Below are 16,910 nucleotides of genomic sequence, written 5' to 3'. Positions count from 1 at the left end.
GACCTTCCTCAGAGGTAGGAACACCCTTTGTTGTTCTGTGTCTAATTTCATGCCGAGATATTCCAACTGCCTTGTGGGCTGGAATGCTGACTTTTCTCGATTTAGGACCCAGCCGAACCTCTCGAGGTATTGGACCGTGAGGGCCACTGCTCGCTCCAAGCCGGGAGACGAGTGGTCTATGACTAGGAGGTCGTCCAGGTATGCTAGGATCGTGACCCCTTGGATCCTTAGCTTGGCTAGGATTGGAGCTAGAACCTTCGTGAACACCCGGGGGGCCGTAGCCTCCATTAGGTTGGAGTAGAAACCCAGCCCCTGTTCCAGGACTGGTACTTCTACTATTACTCCCTGGGAAAGTAGATGATCTAGAGCCGATCTTAACGCGGCTCCTTTCTCCAGATCGTTTGGAATCCTCGACTCCTGGAAATGAGGAGGAGGAAACCTTAGGAACTCTAGCTTTTAGCCTGTGGCCACGGAAGACCGTACCCACTCGTCGGGAATGCTGGCTTCCCAAATCTCCGAAAAGAGTCGCAGCCTTCCCCCCACCTTCGTGGGTGGGGGCGCCCCTTCATAAGGTTGGCTTGGGGGCTGGTTTTGCTGGCTTGCGAAACCACTGCCTCTTGCCTCTAACAGCCTGTCCTTCTGATCTGCTGTTGAAGCCGAAGTTTGCTCTTGCAGGAGGCCGTCGATACTGCTTGGCATTAGAGGGCCCCTGCCCAGGGGAGGACTGTCGTTTAAACGCAGGCCCCTGAACCTTCTTCTTAGTTGGCAAGAGTGTACTCTTGCCGCTTGAAATGGTCTGAATGTATTTATCTAGGTCCTCTCCGAAGAGCCGTCCTCCATGGAAGGGGAACCCTACCAGGAGCTTCTTGCATGGGGGCTCAGCCTCCCAGCTTTTCAACCATAAGAGTCTTCTCATATGGATAAGGGATAACGATAAACGTGACGCTTGCTGGATGGAATCCTTGATTGCGTCTACCGTAAAACATATGGCCTTAGGGACATCCGAAAACTCTTCTGCCTGCTCGGCAGGAATAAGTTCAAGCATTTGCTTAAATTGATCTGATAAAGCTTGAGCGACTCCAATCGCAGCCACGGCTGGCTGTACTACTGCCCCTGCAGAAGTGAAGGAGTTCTTAAGTAGTGCTTCCAAGCGCTTATCAACTGGATCTTTGAAAACCTGTACGTTCTCTACAGGGCATGTTAACGATTTGTTAACACATGAGATGGCTGCGTCTACTGCAGGAGAAGCCCATCTCTTGGAAAACTTTTCTTCCATAGGATATAAGACAGAAAATTTCTTAGGTGGTAAGAACACCTTGTCTGGTTTGTTCCACTCTTGGAACAAGACTCCCTCCAATAGAGGATGGATCGGAAACACAGCACTGCTTTGAGGCGCCCTCAGTGAGCCCAAAGCTGAAATCGTCGATACCTGGAGATCTGGTACAGGCAGGTTGAATGCCTTATGGACCAAGTCCGTCAAGCCTTGAATCCACCAGCTCTCCCTCAGGGAGACTGCCCCAGACTCCTCTGTATCCGGATCTTCGATCCCTGAACCTACTTGGTCTTTGTCCAAGAGGTCGTCCAATTCCCCAGAGGAAAGGACCTCCTCTTCCGAGGGTCCGCGCACGGGTGACGGAGATCTATTCCGCTTACTACCCCGCATAGCTGCGGCTATCATTTCTCCCATGCTTCTCCGCATCTCATTTAAAGAGGTGAGCAACACCTCCTCCGTGACCATCTTAGGGTTGGGTTGACTCGCGTCAGCTCCAGCCCCAGATCCCGATGGCCCAAAGGCTCCCTGTGGGGAAAGCAGCGGCATAGCTCTGTCCGAGACCTCAGACTCTGTGGGGGAATCCCCACCTTTTGTACCCTCTGGCTTGTTCTTTGATGCCATGGTACAATACCGAGGCACACCTGCTACTTATTGGTACCTGGGACTTATAAATAGTTAAATGCCCAAACACCTGTTTGGGGAATAAAAAATGTTTCCTCTACCCCAGATGACACTTTTTTTTTTTTTTTTTTTTTCAAAAGAAAAAAACTTTTCTTCTTTTTTTTTTTTTTTTTTTCAATCTAGGCAAGAAAAAACATTCTATCCCCCTGAGTAGTATTGCCAAAGAAAAGACTATGAGATGGAAAAGAAAAAACAGCCTATTCCTAGGCTAAACCACAATCTTCTGAAGACTGTAGTATTCTTTCTGGCCACTGTGTGTCCTCAGCGCCCCGTGCTTCACTCCAGTCCTTCCTCCCTCAAGCCAAAGTATTGAATGAGCTGTGGCACTAAGGAAGGGCCGCCCCTTCCTTAAACCACTGACCCGCCCTTCCCCCTCAGCTAAAACGGCGCCAAATGCGCCTATAACACGTGCACGCGCACCGCGCGCGCGCCCGCCGACGGGGGGGGGGGGTTGGGAGGAAGGGCCTCTCTGTTCCTGCAGCCGCAGGCCTGGAACACACGAGGAGGTCAGCGTTTTTTGCCTGCCTTGCAGGCATGAGGAAGAGGACTGGATAGAGCATCGCCTGGAGGCTTGCAGGTAAGCATAGCTCTCTGACACAACACATACATTTGTACACAAAAGGCCCCACTCACAGCTTTTCCAACACTACCAGGGAGGTCACTTTTTATGGGGAATGATAACATATAGAGCCATCCTATCTTCATGATATGTGACTGGTTTGCCAGATGCAATGCATAACCTTAGGCATGTCCCCTGTGACCTCCCAGAAAAAACTTGCTAAGAGCCAAGTTCCGCAAGTTTTTCCCCTTACTTACCTGCTCCATGCCGCAGGACTTTGCCAAGCAAGAGGCCCAATCTTCCCCCATCTCCGTGGGGATGTCTAGACCTTCAGGCCCTGGGAACCTTCTTCTTCCATGAAGGATCCACTGTCCTGGACCCATACAGCACCCTGGCAAACAGAAAACATTAGGCGCCCAAAGGTTTTCTAAGTTCTGGGCCCAGGGTCCAGCTCTCTTAAAAAGAAAGCATTATGGGCTATACCCCAAGGGTTTGGGGTCCGGTTACTGACCACTTTAGCGCTCAGGCTTTTTTGGACAGAACCGGTAGCTCACCTAATCCCAAGGATGCGGAGGCAAGCTAAACCATGACTAACACCTAAGACACTGGCGTAAAAACTGAGGTACTCCTCCTATGGGAGGGGGTTATATAGGGAGGGGCATTTCCTGTTTGAGATTGCCAGTGTCAACACCTGAAGGTACTCCATATAACCCACATAGTAATGAATATGCTGCTCTGTGTCCCGTGATGTACGATAAAGAAACACATGGAGTTTTCGTGGTATTGGCCATGTGTAATAAATTGAGAACTTGTGTTGTCTCTGGCTTCTCTGAATGGGACGAAGCCTACCTTGTCCAGGTGAATCAGGTCAAGAAGGTGATGCTGTAACCTAGTTGCAATGATGTTGGGGACTAGTTTAAGGTCTGTATTCAGTAAGGATATGGGTCTGTAACTTCCGCAGAGGGTGGGTTTTTGCCATCTTTTGGGATTACTGAAATATGTGCCTGGAGCGTAACCTCATGGAATGATTTCCCTGTGCCCAGCGCGTCAGAGTTTAACCATGTGGTTACCAAGGGAGGGGAGCAAGGTTTTTTAATATTGGAGCGTAAAGCCATCGGGCCCTGGTGCTTTTCTTGGTTTAGTCTTTCCTATGGCCAGTTGGAGCTCAGATAATGTAATGGGGTGTTCCAGATGTTTACCTACGGTAAAGAGGTTATCTGGGAAGATATGTATTCTAATATTTGCTTGTGGGAGGGGATTGTTGTATTTAAATTATAGAGTAAATCATAAAAAAGTAGGAATTCCCGTGTGACATGTTGAAGTAGGGTGGTTTTATGGCCAGAGGGCGACATAATGTGAGGTATGCAAGACGCCAATTTCTGTAAGCGAAGGGGTGCCAATAGTCTACCACATTTGTTGTGCGACTCGTATGATCGCTTACGACAGACCTAGAGAGCCGTCTTGGCTCTAAGATGCAAGAGATCAGTAATTTGTTTTATGGATAGCGTTAAGTTCTCTTTCCAGAGGTTGTGACTGGTCATGTTTGACCTTAGCCCCGTGTTTAATAAGTACTCCTTGTAATACCGCTTTGTGGGCTTCGCAGACAGTGCCCATGTCGCTGTCGGGTGTATCATTGGTTCAGAAGTAATTCCCCATTTCTTTGATGATATCAGGTAACATGACTTGGTTCTGCAGGAGACTCATTCAGCCTCCATGTCCTACTCTGAATCGTGTGACTGTCATATAGGGCAGGGCTCAAAATTTCAAGTTCTGAGCTACTAGCCCAACCCCTACCATGTCCCGCCCCTAGACGCCCACATAAATCTCATGAAATTACACTTAATAATTAATACTTCTACATAAAACATTTAACAACAACTAAATCCGTGCCCAAAAATGCAGCCTGCCCAGGTCTACCAATGCAGCGAAATTTCCCCATTTTCCAGCCAGAGTCCCCTCACCCACATTGCAGCCAGAGTCCCCTCACCCACATATATTGCAGCCAGAGTCGTCGTCCCCCACACATATTGCAGCCAGAGTCGTCGTCCCCCACACATATTGCAGCCAGAGTCGTCGTCCCCCACACATATTAGCCAGAGTCCGGTCCCCCACACATATTAGCCAGCCCCCCCCCCCCCCCACACACACATATTAGCCATAGTCCCCCACACATTAGCCAGAGTTCTCCCCCCCACATATATTAGCCAGAGTTCTCCCCCCCCCACACACACAAACACACATTAGCCAGAGTTCTCTCCCCCACACACATATTAGCCAGAGTTCTCCCCCCCACACACATATTAGCCAGAGTCCCCCCCCCCCCCCCACATATTAGCCCGAGTTCTCACCCCCACAAACACACACACATATTAGCCAGAGTCACCCCCCACACATATTAGCCAGAGTCCCCCCCCCCCCCCCACACACACATATTAGCTAGAGTCCCCCCCCCACACACACACATTAGCCAGAGTCCCCCCCCACACACACGCACACATTAGCCAGAGTCCCCCCCCACACACACACACACACACATTAGCCAGAGTCCCCCCCACACACACACACACATATTGGCTAATTATATATATATATATATATATATATATATATATATATATATATATATATATATATATATATATATATAGAGTCCGTCCCCCCCCCCCCCCACACACACACACATTAGCCAGAGTTCTTGCCCCCACACACACACATATTAGCCAGAGTTCTGCCCCCCACACACACATATATTAGCCAAAGTTCCCCCCCCCACACATATTAGCCAGAGTTCTTCCCCCGCATCCTACCTGTGCTGTATAGGAGAGGAGGAGCCGCCGCCGAATGGTTCAAACCGCGGGGAACTTTACAGCTTTCAATTCAATAGCCGTGTTCCCCGCAGCGCGCGTCTTATACAGCCCCTCCCCCTTGTCCGGGAAACTTTGATAGACCGATCACCCATCCAATCCTGGGATGGGTGATCTGCCTATCAGTTTTCCGGAGGGGAGGGGCTATACAAGACGCGCGCTGCGGGTTTGAATGCCGCGGCTCCTTTTTGTCTCTCCTCGCTCACCCCCCCCTGCTCCCAAGCAGCCAGCCAGACACTCGCCAGCCCTCAAAATGCGAGTTGTGAGTGTAAATTTTGAAGGCTGATATAGGGCATAGGACAAGATCATGGGAACATAGTCCGATCATGTAATGGAGCCCAAGGAGGTGTCCCGGACCGTGTGTAGCTGGGCATGTTGGATCAAAAAGTAATCTATATGTGAATAAACTTGGTGTAGTGTGGAAAAATAGGATTTTTGTACTCACCGTAAAATCCATTTCTCTGAGTTCATGGACGGACACAGCCGCAATTGACCTTAGGGTATTATCCGGTATTATCCTTTTTTTAGGAGATTGACTAGGCAGAAAACAGCACGTTAAGTGTTAAAACACTTCACACAGTACAGTACCTCCCAGGGGGCGGGTCCCCCGGGTACATCCCACTCTCTGCCTCATGCAGCCCCAGTTCGTAAACAAGCAGTACAAACAAAGGAAGGGTGTGTGCTGTGTCCGTCAATGAACTCAGAGGAATGGATTTTACGGTGAGTACAAAAATCCTATTTTCTCTTCCATTCATGGACGGACACAGCAGCAATTGACCTTAGGGAAGTCCCAGTCCCAGTTTCAAAGATCGAGGGGTGGGAAAACACAGCAAACCAAACTTCACCCTAAACACACCAGAGTTCCTCAACGGAGGAACTTAAACCTTGCGGCCAAAGGAGGCATCCGAAGATGCATTCACATCCACCTTGTAAAACTTTGAGAAGGTGTGGACCGACAAACAGGTCGCTGCCTTACACACCTGTAAAACAGACGCTTGATGGCGGAAAGCCCAAGAGGCACCAATCGCCCTGGTCGAATGCGCCATAACCGGAAAGGGGGGCCCCCCGCCCCTTTAGGGTATAGGCCTGAAGCACGACCTGTCGCATCCACCTAGAAATGGTGGCCGACGAGACCGCCAGACCCTTCTTATGCCCAGTCATGTTACGAACAGTGAATCCAACCTCCGAAACGGAGCCATAGCAGACAAGTACACCCGTAGGGCTCGAACCACGTCCAAGGAATGTAACGTGGCTTCCTTCGGGTTTTTCGGCCGAGGACATAAGGATGGAAGAACAATGTCCTCATTAATGTGAAAAGCCGAAACAACCTTAGGAAGGAATGAAGGCTGCGGCCGCAGCAACACCTTATCCCTGTCTATGACCAAGTAGGGAGCCTTGCAAGACAAGGCCGCTAGTTCAGACTCGTCTTAGGGATGGCCACAAATTGAAAGTGGCCCTGCCCGACCGCAAAACGCAGAAATCTCTGGTGCTTTGCGCATATGGGGATATGCAAGTACGCGTCCTTGATATCCAAGGACGCCAGAAAATCCCCCTGATGGAGCGCCGCCACTACAGAGCGGACCGACTCCATCCTGAACTTTTGCACCTTGACAAAACAGTTGAGGGCCTTGAGGTCCAGAACCCCTTCCTTTTTGGGGACTACAAACAGATTGGGGTAAAACCCCTGAAACCGTTTTAGTGAAGGAACCGGCACAATCACTCCCCTGACCAGCAGATCCTGAACAGCCCCAAACAGGGTCTCCCGACGTTCCGGAGGAAGCTGGAGGTTGTAAGGAAAAAAGCTGTTTGGCGGACAAGAGAGAAACTCTATCTTTTACCCCGAGGAAACTACTTTGCAAACCCACCGGTCGGAAAGAAGAGACCTCCACCGACCCGCGAATTCGCGAGGCCGGCCCCCCACCCGAGAAACGGGGGCGGGGGCAGACCTTCATGCGGAAGCAGGCTTATCGACAGGCTTGTTGGGCTTGCAGAACCAGGGGCGTTTCAGCTCTTCAGCGGGCGCCTTAGCGCCCTGGAAGCGTTTTCCTGTCGCACCGGGCGGACGAAAAAACGCTTGGGGGCTGAAAAGGAGGGCCCCTGCTTACGGCGAGGCTCCTTACCTTTTTCCGAATGTGGGAGCAGAGTACTCTTACCTCCCGTGGCATCTTTAGGATGTCATCCAGAGACGTCCCAAAAAGCTGTACACCCTTAAAGGGTAAGTCCACCAAGGCCTTTTTAGAAGACTGGTCCGCAGACCAACACTTCAGCCACACAAGGTGGCATAGCACCACCGCGTAGGTGGAGGCCCTGGAAAGCAGGGGAAGCGCATCCAGGGCCGACTCACAGACACATTTTAGGCCCTGCACCAACTGGTTCGGCCAGTTCCACACCTCAGAGGCATTATGTGCCTCCAGCTCCTGCAGCAACAACTTTGCCCTTTCGGTCAGTGTCTGACACTAGAGCCCCAGCCAAGACCGGTCTCACCACTGACCCCACCACTGTGAACATGAAGCGGGCCACAGCCTCAGCTCTCCTATCTGCGAGGTCCTTAAAAGCGGAAGCCCCTTCCACAGGCAACGTGGTCGCCTTGTTCAGTCTGGACACAGGGGGGTCCACTGATGGAGGAGAGGTCACCTTTTTTAGGAAATCCTCCTCAAACGGATAACGGACCGCAAAGCATTTAGGAACAGAAAAAAACTTTCTGCGGCCAATCCCATTCCTTGTACAATATTTGGTCCAGATATGGAACACAAGGAAACACTTTTGCGGTGCGGGCCGGCTTGCAGAACCCAAAAGGGACCGGCATGTCTGATGCCTCCGCCGAATCCTCAAGTTTTTGAGTATCCCGCACCGCAGTGATAAGAGCCCCAACAAGCGCTTTATCATGCGCTGACCCTGAAGCAGAGTCATCCTCACTGTCCGTGTGGACTAGGCCTGCTTCCTCTGACATAACGGAAACAGGGCCGGACGCAGTAGCAGGGCCTAAATCCGCGTCAAGAGACATCCCCAGAAGAAGGCGGGGGCGCTTTTCACCCCCCTTCTGGCCACTCGCCGCTTCGATCCGGGCAACAAATGCCTCTAGGACTGCAGTCATAGCATCCATGGAGGCCGCAGGAACAGGGGCACTAGGGGTTCGGATGCCATGCTGACCCACTCTAATGCCACCCTTTTACTGCAAGGCAGTACCCACAGGCCACCCTCCCGGCCGCAACAGAGAGCAGGGGACCCTCAGAGGACTCACCACCCAACCAGGCTGTAGTGCTGCTGTGTAAGCTAGAACGCTGTCCGTGCTGTGCCGTCCCTCAGGAAGTGTGCTGGAGACGTTTGCGCTATTATTTCGGTCACAAGAGGCAAAAACCCCCTCCAAAATGGCCACCGACATGCAAAAAACAGCATGCGGGCTACAGGAAAATGGCTGCCGGTCGTCAATAAAGGCGGCCGTCACCGGCAAAATGGCGGCCGAACACGTTTAAAACACACACAGTGAAAGAAACCCAGTTAAAAATGGCAAAACAATACAGGACCACTGCAGGCAACAAAAAAACACACACACAGCACCCCCGACAGCTCTGCCAGCTATACACGCACATATTCGACACAGGCTCCCTCCCGGCGTCCATGCGCAAAGCCCTAATTGTACTCATCCCCAAGCCAGGTAAGGACCCCTGCTCCCTGAATCATATAGGCCCATTTCCCCCCTTCAGCTCGACGTCAAAATTCTTGCCAAGATCCTAGCCCTGCGCCTCAACAAAGTTATCCTTAGCCTCATACACCCTGACCAGTCCGGGTTTATGCCAGGCAAGAATACGGCTTTCAACCTTAGGCGGCTGCACATGAGTCTTCAGGCTCGGGACGCGGATGTGGGCTCCAGGGTGGTGGTCAGTTTAGACGCCGCCAAGGCGTTCGACTCCGTTGACTGGAGCTACCTGTGGGAGTGTCTTTGCAGGTTTGGCTTTGGCCCGAGATTCATCAAGTGGCTTCAACTCCTCTACCAGTCCCCCTCGGCGCGCATCCAGGTTAATGGCAGGGTCTCCGCTTCCTTCCTTCTCTCCCGCGGTATGCGCCAGGGGTGCCCCATCTCACCCTTTCTCTACGCCCTGGCTGTGGAGCCCTTGGCCATTGCGCTCAGGTTTCACCCCAACATCAGGGGCCTGCACTGTGGTTGGCTGAATGAGGTTGTTAGCCTCTACACCGATGACATGCTTCTCTACCTGGCCGACGCAGGCCCCTCGCTCTAGACGGCTCTCCAGGTTATCATGGCCTTCGGGACCTACTCGGGGCTCCGGATAAACTGGACTAAGTCCCAAATCCTTCCCCTAGATGCGGGTGCCCCCACTGTCGATCAGGCCGTGCTCCCCCTGGTCAGAGCCAGCACCATTAAATACCTTGGTGTCATTGTATCTAGGTCCCTCTCTGACTACGCTGCCCTCAATGTCGAACCCTTATTCGCTCTCTTGGAAACAGAAAACACAGATATGGTTCCGTCTCCCCCTCGGGGTAATGGGCCGGATTAACCTGATCAAAATGATCCTTCTCCCCAAACTGCTCCACGTGTTCTGGCAGGCCCCTCTGTATCTTCCCCAACGTACATTTAAAGCCATGGAGGCCATCCTCAACACATTTTTCTGGGGTTCCTCCTCGCACAAATTGCCCTGGCAGGTCCGGAAGTGCCCGGCCGACTTGGGTGGCGCCGCGCTCCCTGACCTACTCCTCTACTATTTGGCAGCCCAGCTCTCGCACCTTTTCCACTAGAACCACTCCGACAGGGATCGGTACTCTGCCCTGGTCTGCTCGCATGCCCCGGGCCCCCTGAGCCACCCCTTCCAGCTTCTGTTCTGCGAGCCCGTGGCCCTCCCTGAGCCAAGGATGGTGGGCACATGTTATTCCATCACTGTAAAATATGGCAGCTTGCTATGCGCTTTGGTAGGACACCCTCCCCTCACTCCCACACACCCATCTGGGACAACCCCCTCTTACCCAAACTTGCCTCTGTCCCCGACCACAGTCTGTGGGGTGTTATATACCTGTCGCAGGTAGTGGCTCGGTCAAGCCATTCCAAACACTCAAGGACAACTTCACATTACCCAACCACATGTTCTCCCGCTTCCTCCAGCTCCGACATGCACTCGACACGCAGCTCGGTAACCCTATCCCAGCCCTTGAGGTTCCCCTCCTAGTCGACATTGTATTGGGAACAGACCATAAGAGACTTATCTCCCAACTCTATACGTACCTTTTACAGCCCGTGGCAACCACCATTGCCGACCAGTTGAAAACCCGTTGGGAGCCTGACCTGGGTGCTGTGGCTGACGGGGATTGGGAGGAAGCCCTCGCCAACTGCAGGACCGTCTCCCCCAAGCTCTACGACCGCCTTACCCACTTGTTTATCCTCCACAGATCATACCTGACGCCCTACCGCATCTCCAAATACAGACAAGACTATGACCACAACTGCCCCAGATGTGGTCACCCCAACGCATCCTTCCACTTGCTCTGGACCTGTCCCCCCATTCAAGGGTACTGGACCCAGGTGGTCCGGTTCCTCCATGATCGCATGGGCTCCCCTGTGTCCCTCTGCCCCCGTCAGTGTGTGCTGGGGCTCCTCTCGCTCCCCGAAAGCGAAAAATATTTAAATACATTTTTGCAGGAAACATTATTCCTTGCCAGGATGCAAGTCGCCAGGTTATGGATGAGAGGGGCTCCCCCCACCTTTCAGTAATGGCTCAGAGCCGTCAACGACACTCTCCCTTACAAAAAAGCAATGTATGCCCGCAGGGGCTGCCCAAAGAAGCATAAAAATCTGGGACAGGTGGCTGGAGGAATCTTCCTCGTGCAATACGGTTGACTAGATGTAGTTCTGCTCAGCGAACACTAGAGCTGAAACAACTAATCGATTAATCGACAACTAATCGATTAATCGGCCAGTTGATTAGTTGGCCTGCATATAGAATACATTATTTGTTTACATATCGGGAAATACAGTGCAGCACACATACAGCTCAGGACACCATCAATACATGTCACTAAGTGCCTGAGAATTTTTGAATGTGCAAGTGTGAGGAGCAATGCCTCATGGGACACGTAGTCCTGGGCAGGAAGTGAGTGGTTCTAAAGGCAGAAGTTTTTTTTTTTTTTTTTTTTTTTTTTAAACCTTGCTATAGCGGGCGCTCTATACTACACTTTGCAGCTTGCTATTGAGGCACTCTGAAGGCAGAAAGAAGCCAGAAGCATCGGTGAGGGACCCCAGAAGTGGAGGATCTGGGCCGCTCTGTACAAAACCATTACACAGAGCAGGCAAGTATAACAAGTTTGTTTAAAAAAAAAAAAAAACTTTAAAGACTCTGCAGGGAAGATCAGCATCTGAACCCAGAGAAAGTGGAGGTAATAGAAGGCATTGAGAGACAAGTATATAGGTGAATGAATGACTTCCTCTCGAGCAACAGTCACTCACAATCCCATCAGAATTGTAGAATAAAAGAGTTAGCATATATCGGGAGAAGGAAACCAGTTCCTCTCCAAATATAGGGATTTTTAATGTGAGGTATGTTGCTCTTGGTATCAAAGGTAGGCGCACAAAACACAAGGTTTTTTAGTAGTATCAAAAATAGTTTAATTATATAAATATAAAATTTCATAAAATTATTAACGTAATAGAAGGCATTAAAATTACTGTAGTTGGTTATTTATATTTACCACTGCATATGGATATTTAAGACTAAATTGCCTTTTTTTTCATTTACATATTAACTAAATTGTACACCACGCTTTTTTTTTTTTTAGATTATCCGATTAGTCGATTAATCGAATCAATAATCGGCTAAATAATCGATTATAAAAATAATCGTTAGTTGCAGCCCTAGCGAACACCCACCCTTTTTATGGAGACTCGCCCTCCTTTCCCTCTCCGCCCCGTTGGCGCTATAGACACCTTGTAGCCCACGCCAAGTAAACAACTCCCTTTAATATTCTATTCTCCCTGTCCCCCTTTTGCATGTCCCCGAGTATGTCAATTGGATTAATTTGTACTTGTAGTGCATGTTGCACTTATCACCCGTCTGTTCATTTATTTTTTATGCTCAATAAAAGTTGTTTTTGAGTTAACCACTTAATCACTGCCTCATAGCCGAATTACGGCTACAAGGTGGTCGCTTAACTCTGTGGGAGGACGTCAACGGACATTATCCCAGAATCGCGCTTCCGCGCGCCCCCTGGGGCACGCACACTGGAGTGTCCGTGACTGCCGGGGCCGCATCACGCATCGCGCTAAATTGACGCTAATAGCGGACGTTTACCACGTGATCGCTCCATCCAATGACGGAGCAATCACATGTAAACAAACCGGCGTCATTTTATGACTGATCGGTACAGTGTGAGAGGGGGAGAGCGGGTGTCAGCAGCGCTGTGGCTGGATCTGTGACTATTGCAGTCACAAATCCAGCCATCCCTGCAACCCCGGCGCCAATACTCTGCAATACCCCCCTGTGCCAATACTCTGCAATATCCGGAAAATACTCTGGAAAAAATGCGTTTTAACCACTTGCCACCCGCCGGCCGTCATATGACGTCCTTGACTTTGTGCAGGGATATCTGAATGATGCCTGCAGCTACAGGCACCCTTTCAGGTGCGTCTATAGCTGCATAGGAGCCAAGTCATTTACAGGCATAGTGCTGATAGGTTTCTCCCCTACCTTAACCCAGGGTGAGCATGTAAGGGCCGTTAATCTCCGTTGGCTCAGACACATGATGTACTCAGGTGCAGTAACAAGCGGCTGTAGCACGCCACATCTATGGTGCCCCTCTCTGAGCATCAATCAAGGAGCAGAAGAATGAAATTCTCACCAGGGGCCATGATCAGGACAGGGCACTGCATGGAAGCCAGTGTAACCAGTCTCTGATACATACATTTGTCCTGTGTATGACATGTTAGGCACCATCTATCTATTCTGCATACAAACATTAAGTCCTTCATTAAGAGAATTAGGTGTAACACTGTAAAAAAAAAAAAAAACATAAAACAGCATTATAGATAACTTTCACCGTACTGTGGAGCAGATGGAGCTTGCAAGTTCGGAACCCCTGCAAGTAAGCAATACTTTGTCTGAAGCTATCTTATAGCTGGCCTTAGTTATATCATCTGGCAGTGCTATGAACTCATGTTTCTGGTACCTGTGAAAGTTTGACTGGTAGATAAAGTATAGAACCATCAAAAGCTGTCACTTGTCCAGTAACTGATCGGTGATCTTTTAACATGCCAAACCGCATACTGCGACACTCCATATTGGGTCTGTGAAGACAAAAAGACAGATAAGAAATCTAAAAAAATAACTAATAAAAAATAGGAAAGATCTTGCGTCTGGTAACAAATGAATCACCATGTGTATAGTGAAGTAGTACCAACCAATATCCACTGACCAGGGCTAATTCCAGCTCCACTGTGAGTCTATGACCCAGGGTCTATGAATACTTGGCACTTTTCCTTTACCATATCCTTCCCACAGGCTTCTCTATTCATGCAATCAGTGCCCCAAAGATACTACTTCTCTATGCTAGTGCTCCACCCGGAGGTTTTGGCAGTGACATTATCATGCACAATGCAGGAATAACAGTTCTGCATTGTAAGAGAAGACACAGACAACATCTAACCTGTTTCACTTATTAGGCTCAAATGCTCTATGATCAATATTTATCCTCGGTTGTCATTTTACCTACAGTGTCAGGCAATTAAAAAAAATACAAAAATACTTACGTAAAGGTGACATGGTACTGATACACAGCTTCATTCTTGCAGATGATTTTTATTAAATTTATCCCAAGTGGAGTGGGAGTGCCTTTAGAGCCTAGTTTAACTAATGGTTCCCTATAAAAAAAGAAAATGGTAAAATAAAGCAACAACAATATGGAAACATATTGCACAGCATGTTTAACCAATACGAACATTTCTCACTTTGAATGCCCCTGCTAAATGCAAATAGCAACACTCACCAACGGGAATTTAGTCAATACATCTACCAGTAGGTTGTTTCTGGGTCATTGGTAGCCACACAAATACAGACATATCACACAAACTCTTACCTGATGTTCTAGATAGAAAATGGCCCCCAAATCATTAAAGCACCAAAAAAACTAAAAAATGAAAAAACCATCAGCTACACATACTGCAGCTACTGGCTTTCAATAAATGGGCACTTACCTGTCCTGGAGTCCAGTGATGTCGGCACCCGCAGCTGAGGTTTCCGTCAGTTGTCAGGTGCTGCTGCCACCGCCATTGCGGGTACAGGTACCTGGCAGTGCAGCTTTTCGGCTTCACGCCGGGAACCCTACTGTGCATGTGCAAGGCCCGCTCCTCTCTCCTACTGGCACGGCGCCTGGGGGAGGAGGAGGGAGCCTTGCAGTGACATCACGGGCCGCGGCACGGACTCCCGGAAATGGGAAAGAATACCTGTCAAAAACAGGTATCCTGTCATTCCCCACTGGAGGGGGGGGTCTGATGAGCGGACGTTCCACTTTTGGTGAATCAAACAAATTCAGCATGTTGACTGAATATTGACTACTATATTAAATTAATATTTTTGACTACAGTACAAGACACACGCAAAGTATTCATATGCTCTGGAGAATGGTCTCATACGTTCAGGTAATTTGACACTGGCGTGCATTTGAAAACAAATCCCCTGGGTGGCTCCCCTATATCCCTACCAAAGCTTTGTAGCACGGGATGAAAATAAACTAATGCCGCGTACACATAACCGTTTTTCATGACGAGAAAAATACCATTTTTAAAATTGGTCATTAAAAACGATCGTGTGTAGGCTCCAGAGCATTTTTCTCAACATGAAAAATGGGCATTAAAAATTTAGAACGGGGCTCTATTTTTTCTCAACGTTTTTCACGTTGTGAAAAATGGTCGTGTGTAAGCTTTAACGACGGGGGGGGGGGGGGGTAACGCACACGCTCAGAAGCAAGTTGTGAGAAGGGAAATTTGCATAATCAAGCCCAAAGGGTGGCCCCATTTGAATGCCGTCATACGTGTTGTATGTCACCGCGCTTTACTCAAGCATTTTTTTTTTTTTCACGATCATGTGTATGCAAGGCAGGCTTGACAAGAATCGTGTCGAGAAAAACTTTGTTTTTTTTAAATGACATTAAAAACAGTCGTGTGTACGCGGCATAAGGCTTCATGTACACAGGACGTTTTTACAAACTCTCCTGAACGATTTAACTTGACAGATAGTAACCCACTTTTTAAAACGTTTGCATTTGAAATGCCTCTAAACTTAGCTTCTGAACCCATTTTTTTGGCATTTCAAAAAAAGCCTCAACTCAACTACCTTGTGTACATGTATCAATAAGATAACAGAGGAGAGTTAAGGAGCAGTTGAAAAAACTGCTCCTAAACATCCATTTAGCAAGAGTAGTGTACATGAGGCCTAATGAATAAAGGGGAGGGTGGCCTGTGTCAGTACTGTTCTTATAAATTAAGGCTTAACCACTTGCCGACCTCCTCATGTAAATATACGTCAGCAGAATGGCACGGACAGGCACATGCACGAACCTATACGTCCTCTGCTTGACGTGGGTCGGGGGTCCGATCGGGACCCCCCCCCCGGTACATGCGGAGGTTGGTAAGCCTCGGGGAGCGATCCGGGACGACGGCGCGGCTATTCGTTTATAGCCGCTCCGTCGCGATCGCTCCCCGGAGCTGAAGAACGGGGAGAGCCGTATGTAAACACGGCTTCCCCGTGCTTCACTGTGGCGGCGTATCGATCAAGTGATCCCTTATATAAGGGAGACTCGATCGATGATGTCAGTCCTACAGCCACACCCCCCATAAGTTGTAAACACACACCAAGTGAACACTAAATGTTACAGCGCCCCCCTGTGTTTAACTCCAAAACTGCAACTGTCATTTTCACAATAAAGAATGCAATTTAAATGTATTTTTTGCTGTGAAAATGACAATGGTCCCAAAAATGTGTCAAAATTGTCCGAAGTGTCCGCCATAATGTCGCAGTCACGAAAAAAAATCGCTGATCGCCGCAATTAGTAAAAAAAATAAAAAAAATAAAAATGCAATAAAACTATCCCCTATTTTGTAAACGCTATAAATTTTGCGCAAACCAACCGATAAACGATTATTGCGATTTTTTTTTACCAAAAATAGGTAGAAGAATACGTATCGGCCTAAACTGAGGGAACATTTTTTTTATATATATGTTTTTGGGGGATATTTATTATAGCAAAAAGTAAAAAATATTGCATTTTTTTCAAAATTGTCGCTCTATTTTTGTTTATAGCGCAAAAACTAAAAACCGCAGATGTGATCAAATACCACCAAAAGAAAGCTCTATTTGTGGGGAAAAAAGGACGCCAATTTTGTTTGGGAGTCACGTCGCACGACCGTGCAATTGTCTGTTAAAGCGATGCAGTCCCGAACTGTAAAAACACCTTGGGTCTTTAGGCAGCATATTGGTCCGGGGCTTAAGTGGTTAATGTACCCAGGACATTTTTACAACCTCTCGTGAACTATTTAAAG

At 48.9% G+C, this 16,910-nt stretch overlaps 1 protein-coding gene across 1 annotated transcript in view; it reads right to left on the bottom strand.

Moving 5' to 3' along the window:
- The window catches only part of PIWIL2 (piwi like RNA-mediated gene silencing 2), a 426,915-nt gene that overhangs the window by 304,457 nt on the left and 105,548 nt on the right, over window positions 1-16,910 (bottom strand). Inside the window, 2 exon segments of the mRNA XM_040346159.1 lie at window positions 13,544-13,661; window positions 14,124-14,234. Coding sequence (XP_040202093.1) covers window positions 13,544-13,661; window positions 14,124-14,234 — 229 coding nt within the window.

Source organism: Rana temporaria, chromosome 3 (assembly GCF_905171775.1).
Source record: "Rana temporaria chromosome 3, aRanTem1.1, whole genome shotgun sequence".
Taxonomy (NCBI): domain Eukaryota; kingdom Metazoa; phylum Chordata; class Amphibia; order Anura; family Ranidae; genus Rana; species Rana temporaria.
The sequence above is the reverse complement of the archived record's forward strand: the minus strand, read 5'-3'. Positions and strand labels throughout refer to the sequence as shown.